General features: G+C 33.9%; 1 protein-coding gene across 1 annotated transcript in view; it reads left to right on the top strand.

The window, feature by feature from the left end:
* Cfap47 (cilia and flagella associated protein 47) overlaps positions 1-14,023 on the top strand; it is a 236,509-nt gene that overhangs the window by 112,958 nt on the left and 109,528 nt on the right. The window contains exons 36-39 of the mRNA XM_028872040.2: positions 5,660-5,794; positions 9,252-9,367; positions 11,603-11,753; positions 13,376-13,464. Of these exons, the coding sequence (XP_028727873.1) occupies positions 5,660-5,794; positions 9,252-9,367; positions 11,603-11,753; positions 13,376-13,464 (491 nt within the window). The remainder of the gene's footprint in view (positions 1-5,659; positions 5,795-9,251; positions 9,368-11,602; positions 11,754-13,375; positions 13,465-14,023) is intronic.

Here is a 14,023-nt window from a genome sequence, read left to right as displayed (position 1 = left end):
TTAGGCAGTGAAGGAAACCATCAAAAGCAGAAAGCCGGTGAAGATGTAATTGAACCAGCAGACCATGTTCCAGCCCAAGCAAGCAGCAGAACTTGGTGGTTTTGGCCACATAATTTAGGATTTGGGGTCAAGGATAGAAGAAAGGGTTTAGGGAATATTCTTCTGTGACTATGGAAAGTCACATAGTCCAGATGTGTGGCAGGGGTGTTCCTGAGTGGAAACCCAGAAAGGCCATTGTGTGAAGCTTTGAAGTTGAAGCCTGACTTGTCTTGGAGATTCATAGATGCTAGAGATACCTGCTGAGGAAAGCTACTAAAAAGAGTGGAAACAGCCCAAAAGAAAGAATTATGTTGCAGTCATCAAAGCTGAAAGGAGGTGGAGATCTGATGAGCATTCTGACATCAGATATGAGTATGCAAAATTTGGAGTTTGCCCAGATGGTTTACACGCTTGCTTTGGTCCACTGTTTCACTATGTTCCCTTCCCTATGTTTTGGAATGGTAATATATATCCTGTTCCATTGTTATGTTGGAAGTATGTGATCTGCTTTTTGATTTTTATTTTATACAGGATTACAGTTAAGAGATTGCATGAATCTCAGAAGAGATTTTGAACTTCAGACTTTTAAATAAGTTTGAGACTGTTATAGACTAAGGGGACTTTTGAAATTGTTCTGAGTGCATTTTTGCATTATGATATGGCTACAAGCTGATGGGGACTAGGTCGTGAAATGTGGTGCTTTGAATATATATGGTCCCCATAGACTATATTGTTTTAATTCTTGGCTCATAGGGAATGGCATTATTAGGAGGCATGAACTGGTTGGAGTAGGTATGGCCTTTTGGGGGGATGTATGTCAGTGTGGGGGCAGGCTTTGAGGTCTTCTATGCTTCAGCTATATCCAGTGTGACAAACAGTTCACTTGCTGAATCCTGAGCATCAAAATATAGAAGTTCTGCATCACCATGTTTGCCTATATGCCACCTGCCATGAATATAATGGTCTAAACCTCTGAACTGTAAGTTAGTCCCAATGAAATGTTTTCCCTTCTAGGAGTTGCTGTGGTCATGCTGTCTCTTCACAGCAGTAAAAACCTTAAGTAAGATAGTACTTAAACTAGTTCACATTTTGATCCTATTAAATTAAGCTCTGGAGTTTGTTATTAATGTTAATATTTCTTCATTATGTTTTTTGTTATAACTGAAAAATCTGCTGGACAAGTCATATCCTCTGGCAGAGTCCTACTATCTGATATGTGTGTATATTATATTTATACATAATTTATATAATTAAATAAATATGATTTTTATTTAGACTAAGGTTGCTGTACTTGTTCAATGTCAGGTAAGATGCATGCCAGAAGATAACTCTAAAAAATGTGTGTAGATTGTATAGAATTCAACAATTAATTATGGCACTAAGAATGAATAATTGGGCTGTTTCTGTCACTAAATTTTGGCTTGCATTTTTGTTGTTATATATGTTACTCTTATCTCAGAAAATTGGTGAGCATAAAGTTATTTGAAAATAAGAAAATTCAGCATTTTTAGTAAGATAAAATCAAGCAGAAAAATTCTAGAGCCAAATACTGAGTATTTAAGCAAAGTCATCCAGGTTCATTGTTCCTTAGTCAGTTTTAGTGTGCTGACATTATTTCAAGCATACACACTAAGAATCATCATTTTTGCTGGTATTCTCACCTAAAATTTAAACAACTAGACCTTCATTTAATCAACAACATCTCTTATTTTGCTTCTTTTTTTTTTTTTTTTACAAAAAAAAAATGAGTATTTTCCACTAGACCTATGGTTTATTTCTCATTGCCTATCATGAAACAAAATTACTTCACAGGCTTTTGGATAAGCCACTGCTAGATGAAAGAAATAGAAGATTGGTTTTTATTGATGTGAAGAGACATGATGACCATGAAAACTCTATAAAGGAAAACATTTAACTGGGCCTCGCTTACAGATTTAGAGGTTTAGTCCATTATCACCGAGGAAGGATATGGTGGCATGCAGGCAGACATGGTGCTGGTGAAAGAGCTTAGATTTCTACATCTTGATCCTCAGGTAGCAGGAGATTGTGTCCACACTGGGTATAGCGTGAGCATATGAGACCCCAAAGCCCTCCCCACAGTGACACACTTCTTCCAAAAAGGCCATACCTTCTCCAACAAGGCCATTCCTCCAATAATATTACTCCCTATGGCCAAGCATTCAACATTTGATTCTATGGGCCCATTCCTATTTAAAACATCACATTGACCAAATCACAATTTGTACTGAAATTGTGAAAGATTATGTACATGAAAGGTAATAAACAGCATTAGTTTTTGTGGAGCTGCAAATATTTCACTGGAAACTTCTAAAACTGGTTTATGTGTAATATGAAAGCTTTTTATAACCCAAACATTGGGGCATTTAAAATTAATTATGAACAAAAACAGCATCAGATCTAGTTGCTGATCATGAACCTCAATCTGATGAAACCACTTGAGGTAGGCAAGAGAATAGCAATGTGTAAAACAACTTGATTTTTGTGACTTTTTTGTCATATTATTTAAAAAATCTTGTTAATAAGTCAGCCAATTTCTCATCACTATAATGAGATAATTGAGATAATTACAATGAGAAAGGGCTTATTTAGACTCATGCTGCTGGAGGTTACAGTCTAAAATCATATGGCTCCTTCTTCTAGAAAGGACAGTATGTCATTGTGGGTACATAAGATAAAGCAAATGCTTATCCTTTTACCTGGGAGTCATAAGAAGAAGAGAACAAGATACTATAATCTCTTTTTAAAGCATGACTCCTTCCCATTTTCCCATGACCTTCCACAAATCTTTATTTTTTAAACTTCTACCATATTCCAGGAGTACCAAGAGGCAACCAAACCTAAAGACTTTTGTATTTCCATTGCTATTATTCTGGTCTTGTTTATGCAGGCAATTAGAGAAGACACTTTTACAACAGACTTCTGCTATTCTGGCTATGGTAATCTTTTCCCTTCTCTTTTGGTATGTTCCCTGAGCCATAGATACAGGAGCTGTGATGTATGAGTTGGAACTGAGACCATCACGATTCCATTTTTAAATAATATCTTATTACATATATTTTCCCATTCACTTAAACATTTTCATTTACTAAATTGCTGGATTTCCATTCTTTTACATATGTGTCAAAGATTAATTTTTGAAATAATATCCATATTTCCACCTATATATTTTAATGTTGTTAAAAGTGAAATAGGTTTTGAAAGACATTTGTTTATGCCAGATCTGAGTTTGGCATGGAGCTCTGCTAATGTTCCTCTTTTCTCTAACAAACGTATCACTGCTCTTACTAGATAGCTCCATAAACATCAGATCACAGGGTTCCCTAATATGCATGCCAAGTTGAGACCTTTTTAAAATTTATCTTTTTAGAGTTTAAAAATGAATGTAAGAATTAAATTCTCTCATTTTACCTTATATTATTAACTTCAAATATTCCTCTGTATTCATTTTCCATTACTATCACTGTTGAAATTATATAAAAAAGTTAAACTTTGAGATCCTGGTATATTTCTAAGTTTTCTCTCAATTATCCTCTTGGGGATAATTATTATCACAGCCTAGATTTAGATTACCCCAAATTCCATATTCCAATTTTTATGAAGTTTTATAGTCTTCAGAGCAAAGCAAGCCATAAACCAAGGCAAATTTCAAATACATTGGTAGGTACATTAGATTGGCAGATAGAGTGAGATGGAGGAAGGTTTTCTGTAGGCCTAAGATGCTGTATAAGATTTTCATTCGTGGGAGTAAGTGGTGTGCTAGGTTAACAAATTCTAAAAGGTTTCCATCCATTAGTCACAAGATGTTAGTTCTGACACAAAGGTCCATAAGGAATCTAGAGGTCAACTTAGCTTAAGATAATTGGCCCCTGGACTTGCAACGTTCCAATCTCTCTATAGTATTGACATTCTTTTCTAATTAGTCAGCCAGTCTCTGCAGACACTGCTTCTTTTCAGGAATTTTCATTCACACCATACATCATCATCCCTTCATTAGCAAGTATTCATAATTGATAAAAGAAGAACAACCTTTTTTTTTCCTTTTAAAGAAAGAAAAGAGGATGAGGAAACTGGACTGCCAGATAACAATTGTTCTCTGAAAATGACCATCCAGTTTCACTGCCAATTGCGTAGTATATTAGATCAGACTCACACTGCCAGGATGGGGGCAAATCATTTTCGTTTGTGAACATTAGTTTGTGCTGAGTCACAGCAGATCTCCATCTCAATTTCAGTGGAAGTGCAGAAGGCCACATATACTGAACATGACTAAGTTACTAAACAAGTCTCTACCTCTTACCATTTCCAATAGAACTTTGTGGTGGTATTGTGTTCCCCAAAATATTGTGCACCCTAATAAACTTATCTGGGTTCAGAGACAGAACAGTCACTAGATACAAAGGCTAGAAAATGGTGGCACTCACACCTTTAATCCTAGCACTCCAGAGGTAGAAATCCCTCTGGATCTCTGTGAGTTCAAGGCCACATTGGAAATGGCCAGGCGTGGTGACAAACTCCTTTAATCCCAGAAAGTGAGCCTTTAATCTCAGGGAGTGGTGGTAGAGAGCAGAAAGGTATATAAGGCGTGAGGACCAGAAACTAGAAGCATTTATCCTGGTTAAGCATTTGGCCTGGTTAAGCAGCTGAGAAGTTGGCCAGGTGAGGTTAACTGTGGCTTGTTCTGTCTCTCTGACCATCCAGCATTTCACCCCAATAACTGGCCCTGGGTTTGATTTTATTAATAAGACTCTCTAAGATTCCTGCTACAGTACTTTGCTATGAATAGTCTTTCATACGATTCTGTCTTTTCCCAAAGAGAAATAAATGAAATTCTTCCTTATTCTCTTCCTGATTCTGTGACTGTTTATTATCTTTATTATACCTCTGTAATTTTGGACTTTTATTTCTGATCAGCTCAGAGAGCCGTAACAAATTTCCCTGTTTATGGGGATGGGGATTTAGCTCAGTGGTAGAGTGCTTGCCGAGCAAGCGCAAGGCCCTGGGTTCAGTCCTCGGCTCTGAAAAAAAAAATTCCCTGTTTATAAGTACAGTTGCATTTTCTAAATAGTTGCTTTTGTTTCTTGTGGATAAAGTAGTTCTCCAATGGCTCTTACTTAGTCTGCCTGAATTTGTTGCTTCTTGTCTTATTAGTCCTTTTTCATCTATCAAGCCCATCTCCCTGGCATCATGTGCCATTGTCTCCTATGGGCCTTCTTTGAAAGTCACTTGCTATGCTTAGTAATATATGTCATACTTGTCATATTTTTCACTACATTATTTAGTATTTTAAAATCAAAGGTGTCAGTTTATCCACATGAATCAGGATTTCTAAGATAGGATATTCTTCTGAGCTTTGGATCTCTTTTATGCAGTCTTTGAAGCTATGAAGTCAGCATTCTGATTATGTCTTAACTAATCCTTTAATATGTCAGATGTTTCCCATTAAGAATATTATTCTATTTTTATATCTGTATTTTCTTTTCATTGCTGATTAGAAACACTTTTGAATATTTTGAAGTAATTCAGTAACTATTATACTTCATTTACTCTGTCTGTTTTATATGGATATTCTATAACTTATGTCTTTCTCCTATAAACTTAGGCCATTGACATCTGTGATCCAAACCCAGTGTTGATGCTAATGCTCTGTGTCTACATGTATGAAAGGCTACCTACATACCTCCCCAAGAAGGTGGTGCCATTCCCTTGTACTCTGTATGATGTTGTGTTGGGACAGGTAAGAGGATCTTTGGAACCATCCCACTAATCCATCTACAGTCCAAAATATTTAAAGGTCTTTAAATGGCTTTTATAAATTAAATAGAAGTTCTATTATAAGTTTGAGAATCATAGAATGTTGAAAGCAGTAAATAACAGCAGTGTTCATTGGTAAAACACAGATTGCAGTCATTTTCTGTGGTTATTCACATGAAATTGAAGTTTGTGTTTAAACAAACTGATTATAAAGTTGAAAAGAACATTATAATGACATACTGGTCAAAAACCTTTGTGTCATATCTATTGTGAAATGCTGAAGCTGTTTATCACCATTAAAATGTCAGTGCTAGCTGTGGAAGTTCTGGAATTATAAAACATTAAAAGTTCATAATGAATCTGCTGTGGCCTTCAAAGTTTTCTTCTTAAAACAAAGTATTACTTAATTCTCTGATACTTAAAAGCATTTGGTATTCTAGTACGTGAAATATACCTACATTCATGCATGTATGCATATTTACATAAGTACATACATACATTATAAAACAGAACACCAAAAGTTTTCTTGTTGATATAAATGATATCTGTATGCTGTTAAACAATATGGGTCCTTAAATCCTTAGGGAAAACTAAAGACAGAAATTATTAGCATTAGTGTACTTATTCTGGTAGTTACCAAAATATCTATTAAACTAAGGTTAATTTTCTCCAAATCTTTACCATATTCTTTATGATTTACAGGAACTGTGCGTGCTATTGTCTTTTCCCGACTAACTTGGCAAACAATACCTTTTACCAAATTTCTCTCTTGTAGGTTGTCACTTTCCATAATATTCTTGCATGTTATTAAAGAAACATATTCATGACACTTGTTTAAAATTATAAGGCAGAGTTATACAGGATTGGTTTAAAATGATAATCTAGGCATTTTATAGGATTGTCCTTGTAGGTATTTGAGACTAACTCTGATTATAAAAATAAAAAATAAAAATTTGTAAACAAGGAGAGAGAGGATGGTCAATGAATGAAGAGTTACTAAAAGGAAACACCAGAAGTGAAGAAAGATTCTGGCTAATCTATCTTACTAGGATTCTTGAAGGGAAGAGGAGCAAACATTTTCTGAGAAAGAATAGCATATAAGGATTGTGTTCTATTATAAAGGTTGATCAGATTTCAAAGGTAAAAGATTCTGGATAAAGTGAGTTATCAAGAATATTCCTAAAATTGTGTTCTTGAGAACATGCTCAAAAATAAACGCCTAAGCTAAAACTGAGCTCAAAGGGATGGACTAGAATTCAATCAGGGAGAAAATCTCCATCCTTCTTCTTTATGTTTTCATAGAGCTTGGAAAATCATATTGATACTTGGGTAAGATAGCCAAAGATTAGGGATGCCTCTCCTAGCAGAATTTTCCAGAAGATAAAATAGATACCAAAGGAGAAATTTGTAGGCTTGCAATGAAATAAAAGTAATGAAATAAATACATTATGAGACTAGCAAGGCCAACAGACCAGGATGTGAACAATAACTGATTTCCCAGATCCCTGTTCTGCTTGTACCTGTCTTGTTTATTTTCTAATACATATTTATTGCTTTGACAATTTACATGTGTATATAATACATTCTGATGAATGTTTTCCCACTCCCTCTTTGATCTCCCTCTAACCCTCTCAACCTTCTAATATCCCTAGCAGTCCTCCCAAGATTGAGCTTTGCTTTAGTTTTGTGGCCATTTTAGTTTAACCAGGGTTATCTTTGTGACCATTGATTTGCAACCATCCACTGGAGCCTGGGGGAATCAACAGTGGGTACACAATTAAAGACAATGACTCCCTTTTCCCTGACTCTATCAGTAGCAAATAATTCAATAGTAAGGGGTAAGTCCTCCTGCACCTCTCCTCCATTCTTGTGGCAGACTCAGTGCAGCCATCAGCAACTGCTGCCAGTTATGATCACAAAGACTGTCTAGTTCAGAATATGGCACTTCCCAGTTCTTCTCCATGCCTCCAAGCTCTTACATTCTTTTCAGTCTCCTCTTCAAGATTTCCTGAGACTTATGGTGTATTGTTAGAGTTGTATACTCATCCATCACTTATTCTCAGCACTTTGTGCAGTCCTGAATCCCTGCATTCAGTCTTTCCTGGCACAAGTAGATTAGACTGTTGATGTCTTTTCACTCACAACCTTCATAGTAACTCAAACTATGATAGCTAGCCAGTAAGCAGAACATTTATTCTTTTTAGTGAAATGAGTATAAAAACTATGTTCCTCCCAAGAAGACATGCACATTGAAAACAAAAAACAAAAACAAAAAAACCTGCCCTCTTCAATCTCAGGTCAACCAAAGAAGAATTAATGAACTCGGTTTCTTTATTTGTCGTCTACCTTTGTAGTCATCTTAAGGTAGTCCAGTGTAAGCCAAATGGCAGCTTCAGCGTTTGGAATATGAGATTGCTAACTTTTTTCATCAAAGTTACCTAGCAGATGAGTCATCTCTTTAGATTTTGTTAGCTTTAGGCCAGTAATGAATAGCTAATTGTATTCCATGCCATCAGTTTTCTCTTTAGCTAACTTAAAGTTCTCATCATTGGTTCATCTTTAACCTAGAAGTTACAAGCCCCAAGCTCTTCTTCTGCCTCACTTTTCACTATACTGTGACAAATAGTTTGAGGGTTGCCTGCTGGAAGGTTAGCATTTGAAAGCTTCATGCTGTTCTTTTGTTTTTTAATTGTTATTTTTTGAGATTCTGTTTGTTCCCTCTTCCAAGTCTCTAACTCCTTACCCCGTGTTTCTATATTATTTTCTTGGCTTTCTATCATATTTGCATATATTTTATTTTAACATATATAGTGAAGTAACTGTCCTCTTCCTCCTCTTCTTCCTCTTCCTTTTCTACTTCTTTTTTAATACTCTCCATGTTTCTAGTTCAGATAATACCTAGTTAAACTCCTTTTAGACCAGGACACAGTCATTTCTTTCCTGGATATGTCTTGAAACTTGAACTCCTTAGAAAATGTTCTTCACTTATCTGAAAAATTTTCCTTTTATGGAAACTAAATTATTCTAGTTTTGCTTAAAAATCTTCCAATAATTTTACTCCCAAATAAAAATTAAATCTAAGTTGTTAGTTTTAGGACTTTGAATTACCATATAAAGTATTAGAAGATCCTTCTTCAATCTGATAAATCACAAAGATAGATAGAAGTACTATCATTAAACAAGAAGTCTGTAGTTTAGAAGGTGATTTGCGCCTATCATCACTAAGGAGGCTGAAACTGAAAGAGAGTAATTTCCAGAGCCTGCGCTATGTAGCAAGGTCCTGTCCAACACACATGCAAATTCTAATATTGTTTTATTCCTTCCAGTTAATATAGTATATATTAAGCTGAGTACATTTATGTGCTGAATGTCTAACTTTGTGTTAAAACTGAGAAATGGTATAGATTTTAATCTTTGTACCTTCTTCTCTGTCTACGTAGATATTAGTGAAAAATCCAAGCTTGAAAAATTTAGTGTATACGGCTACAATTGTTGGAAGAGATGCTGCTGACTTCTGTCTCGCCCAGACAGGGAATGTTGTAACAATTTCTCCAAAGTGAGTGTTTCAAAAATATTCTAACTTATTGAACTTGTCAAACCTAGGCATTTAATATTTACAATGATTATTAAGATGTGACTTCAATTTCTCTAAATTGATAGGTACATTAGAGTTTTCACTCAGAAATAACATGTTTATGTTTCTGAGATTCCTCTTTAATTTTGTCAAAACATTTCTAACAATACAAAGCAGCTAATTTTATGCATGTATTTAATTAATTTTAGTTTAAATTGTGTGTATATGGGCCATCATGTTAACATTATAAATTCTTTGTTTATATAGCACAAGTCTGGTTCATGAAGGAAATGCAACTAGTGTATACTAACATTATATAAAAATTTTAATATACATGTTACATTGTGTATAGTTTCTGATTATTATAGCAAGATAGGTTCGTGATTGAAATTTAGAAGCTATGGAAGAATGAAGAAGAAAATGAGTAAAAGTTTTAAAATTCTGCTTCCAAAAAGCACTATTGTAACCATATTTCTTTATTCATCATACTTATTGTGCCTGTATAGATTGTAGAATGTAGATAAATATCTAGGTGGATATATATATATATATACATCCATATGATTCTAATTATGACATATAAAGGAATGCATGATTCCTTTTTTCAAATCATTTCAGTGATGTTTTATACTCATCCATGCACTATAGTATGGATAGTTCAGGAGATTAAGAATTATATACTTTATCTAATTACTGTGTCTCATAAGCCTAAAACAGTTCCTGACTCACTAAAAATTATTTATAAATACAAATTGAATGAGTGAATTGAACTAATGGACTATAAGCATTATATAGAAAATCCTTAATTCAATATGGTATTCTTGCACCAAATTTGAGCTTCTGCACCCCAGAATGACTCCAATATGAACAGCTTTTTATTTTTTGGATGAAATTCCAGCCTATGAGTTCTATATAATAGTCCATTTGCACAAACTTTAGATTAGTGTGGACCTATCTGAATAAAAGTCCTCCTGTTGTATGTGGGCTGTGATTTTTTCCTACAAAATATAGTTTGTGTATTTCTTATGATTTGTAAATGCAATCTCTAACTTTTTCCTTTTCTTCTACCTCATCTCAACCATTAATCAGTGGTTCCACAGACTACAGAAATTAGGCCAAGGTTTGACAGCAAGGGAAACTATTCCTATGTTCATTATCAACATTTTTACCTTAAGAGAGTTTATAATAAGTGATAATGTGTAGGACAAAATAACTGAGTATTATATATAATGCTAGTTATTCTAAAAGCCAGAGTAAAGGTCAGTGGTAAAATATCCCTGGTATTTATCACTTGTATTCAGTTGTGAAAACCCAGCTTATTTTTAATTCAAAGTCCATTACTTACATGAAAAGAGAAAAGCATAAAGTGCTACCTATCTACCTTGTACAAGAGAAAGCCAGAAGAGAACAAAATTGACTGCATGATAGATGGGAAGAGGCAATTTCATAGTACCCTGCCACTGTTTCAAACCCTGTAACTATTCTCAAGAGCATAAGTTAGCAAGCCTCCTAGCTGTTCACAACCCATGAGACTGTGATAGCTTCCAAGAAATCTTCTTGTGCTGTGTAAGCCTTTTGTTTCAAAAGGTTCTGCGTACTTCCTTTTAAGGCTTATAGCAGAGCACTTAAGCTGTCAAAATGTGGCCCTGTATCAGCATTTTTCTATAAACAGGTGAATAGTATCTTGTCCACAGCTGTAGACTCTGCCGTTAGACTGTGTTATACTATATATGACATGTTAAAAAAGAAAACACCTGGATACATTTTCTTTATTTCATCTTTTAATTGATTTTTTGTCAAATAACTAACATACTACTTCTATTTAACATTATCAGATTGTACTTTCCAAACTTCGCATGAGGTATTATTTTAATTCAGTAATTTTTGTTAAATGTTTTTTGTTCACTCCATATAATCAAGAACAAGTACAGGACATGACTAGGTGTTTACAGACAAAAATGTACTCATAACTTCATATAAAATATATATGGTTTAATATTGTTCCGTGCTAGAAGTTCTAATATATAATATATTATACACATACTTGATAGTTAAATTTAGATTATACAGATGACTTCATGCTTGAATGTTGTTTTAATTTTTCATAAAAGTGGATACTGTTCCGGGTGTAGGTACTAAACTTGATCTGTACCTAATATATATTTAATTGTCTTTTATTTCAATATAGTGTTTTCTCTTTTATTTTTTATTAAACAGAAAACAAATCGTCCTTGTTGTGAAATTTTTAAGTCGTTTCCTCCATCCTGCTGAAGCTACACTATTATTAATTTCAAAACCCAAGGGTGGAGTAGGAGGCAGTACAATGGCTTTTGGTCTGAAAGGAGAAATACTAAACTTTAAAGCAATTGTGAGTAAACTGAACTTATTTTGTATGCTTTTTCTCCTGTTCCCCAGCCCCTGTAATGTTCCACCATGATTATTCTTGCCTGTTTATCTTGGTTCAGTTCTTAGTCCTTTAGGTCATCTATTGTGGGCCATCCAGCTTTGTAATTTAAGATTGTGGGGTGAGGGCACTGAAAGTTTCTGCTATGGACATTTATTAACTTTTTAAGATAACTTAATTTATATATATTGTGTGTGTGGTGCATGCACATACACATGCAGATGCTTGCACATCTATGTTAACATGTGTGCCACAGCATGATGGAAGTCAGAGGACAGCTTGCAGGAGGTAGTTTTCTCCTTCTATGTGGAACTTGCTACCTGCATACCTCCTCAATAAATGGTTAAAAAGCTTGGCAGCAAGCACCTTTACATGTTCAATCATCTTTCTAACTGGGCATTCATCAGTTTAACTTGTGTGTTCTGTAGAGTCAATCCATTATAAGGTTCATGCTAATGCTACATTTATTGAAGGATTATGTTGTTCTTGACTGAATTCTACATGTTTGTATCTCAAAATATGGGGAAGAAATACATTGGAATACTTTTATAAACATCTTGTTTAAATATTACTTGCTGCCATGGATAAATGGTAAAGACAAGCAAATTTGTTGTTGCCAGGTTTCTGTGTATATTATAAAAACAAAACAAAACAAAACTTTTGAGTGTGCAAGGCCAAAGTATGAAGTACAAAGAATGACTCAAAATATTAATTGGTAGTCACATATTAGAAAAGAGCACCACGATGATCACACAGACAGACTGACTTACTGGGAATGATACTAGACTATGATACATTGTTTTCTTCCAGTTTCCTCTTTAATAACGAACACTTCACATCTCTGATTCTTTCACATATTCTCTCAAGTAATGTATTACTTTGTCACGTGCAGTTCAGTGGGATGGTTGATTTTATTCCATCATTAACTTCATTAAGGGAGAGAAAGCCTGAAAACTGAATGCCTGAATGCTGTGCAGCTCTGATTACAGCCTCCTCTTCCCACTCATGTCAAAAGGAAGTAGATTACATTATAATGGAGAAAGTATTGAAGACAGTCATGACTGTTCATAATTGTAAAATTTCTAGAAATTTTTGTATACAGAATTAATTTGAATTTTTTATTTTATAACTGTACTTTTATTATTAGCATGTCATTATAACCACCACAATATGAACATAGACAAGCTAGAATTCATACATAGTTTACAAAGATACACATATATACTTCTTTTTGTCTTAGGTGATAGATACAAATATTATATATATATATATATATATAACTTACAGATAGAAATCATGTCTGATTATTTCTGAAATCATTATTCAATTATGAAATCAGTTTGAAGGAGATCAATTTAAGAGACATTCAAAGCAAATATTTTAATTATTAGCATATTATTATGGATAAGTATGAGATAAATACATTTTACCTCATGTGAATTTTAATAGTAAAATATTTTGGGGGAAATAATTTTATTAATTATTGTTATAATCCCGTGGACAGTAGATTTTTGAGGTTGCAGTTAATAATTAAAGATATTCTGGGTTTTTACATTATTATTTGTTGTGACTTTTTTTTACTTTAGGATATTCTAAAATGCAAAGCTCCATGTTATCAATGGAAAGAAGTCACTGTGAATGTTAAAAATCCCTTTTCAATGGGTGGAGATTTTCGGTAAGTTACTGTTTTAATGTAAATTTCTTGTAGTTCACAATCTATTTTCAACATGATTCTTTTGAGGAAAATTGCATGTGTTTATAGTCTTTGTATTCCTGTGAACTATGACATCAATGCCAGACAAAATTCTGGCACAGAGATGAAGTAGAATTGGCCACAAAACCCCATCTCTAACCAAGATAGATAGCTGATAACTGCTGAGAAAAGGAAAATTAGTTTCCTTCTAAAATAGACAAACCTAGAAATCAGACGCATGTAATATATGTATTTGGACAGAAAGTGTCAATAGAATATAAAATGCTTTGTGTTTTACATTTGATAACTTATTAATATTTGGTGATTTGAAACATTTTTAATCACTTTGTCTTCAGGTTTTTAACAATTTATTATCGATAATGATTGACTAAACAAAATTTATTTTACTGAATTAGTTATTTGTGAATTTATCATTTCCATATCTACATAAATTCAAATATACTATTGAGCTCTTCAGCAAATTTCTCATATCTGTTTTCATCTCCAACTCCAGAATATCTACCTGGTTCCTTTTTATAAT

The sequence above is a fragment of the Peromyscus leucopus genome, chromosome X (assembly GCF_004664715.2).
Source record: "Peromyscus leucopus breed LL Stock chromosome X, UCI_PerLeu_2.1, whole genome shotgun sequence".
Classification (NCBI taxonomy): domain Eukaryota; kingdom Metazoa; phylum Chordata; class Mammalia; order Rodentia; family Cricetidae; genus Peromyscus; species Peromyscus leucopus.
The sequence above is the reverse complement of the archived record's forward strand: the minus strand, read 5'-3'. Positions and strand labels throughout refer to the sequence as shown.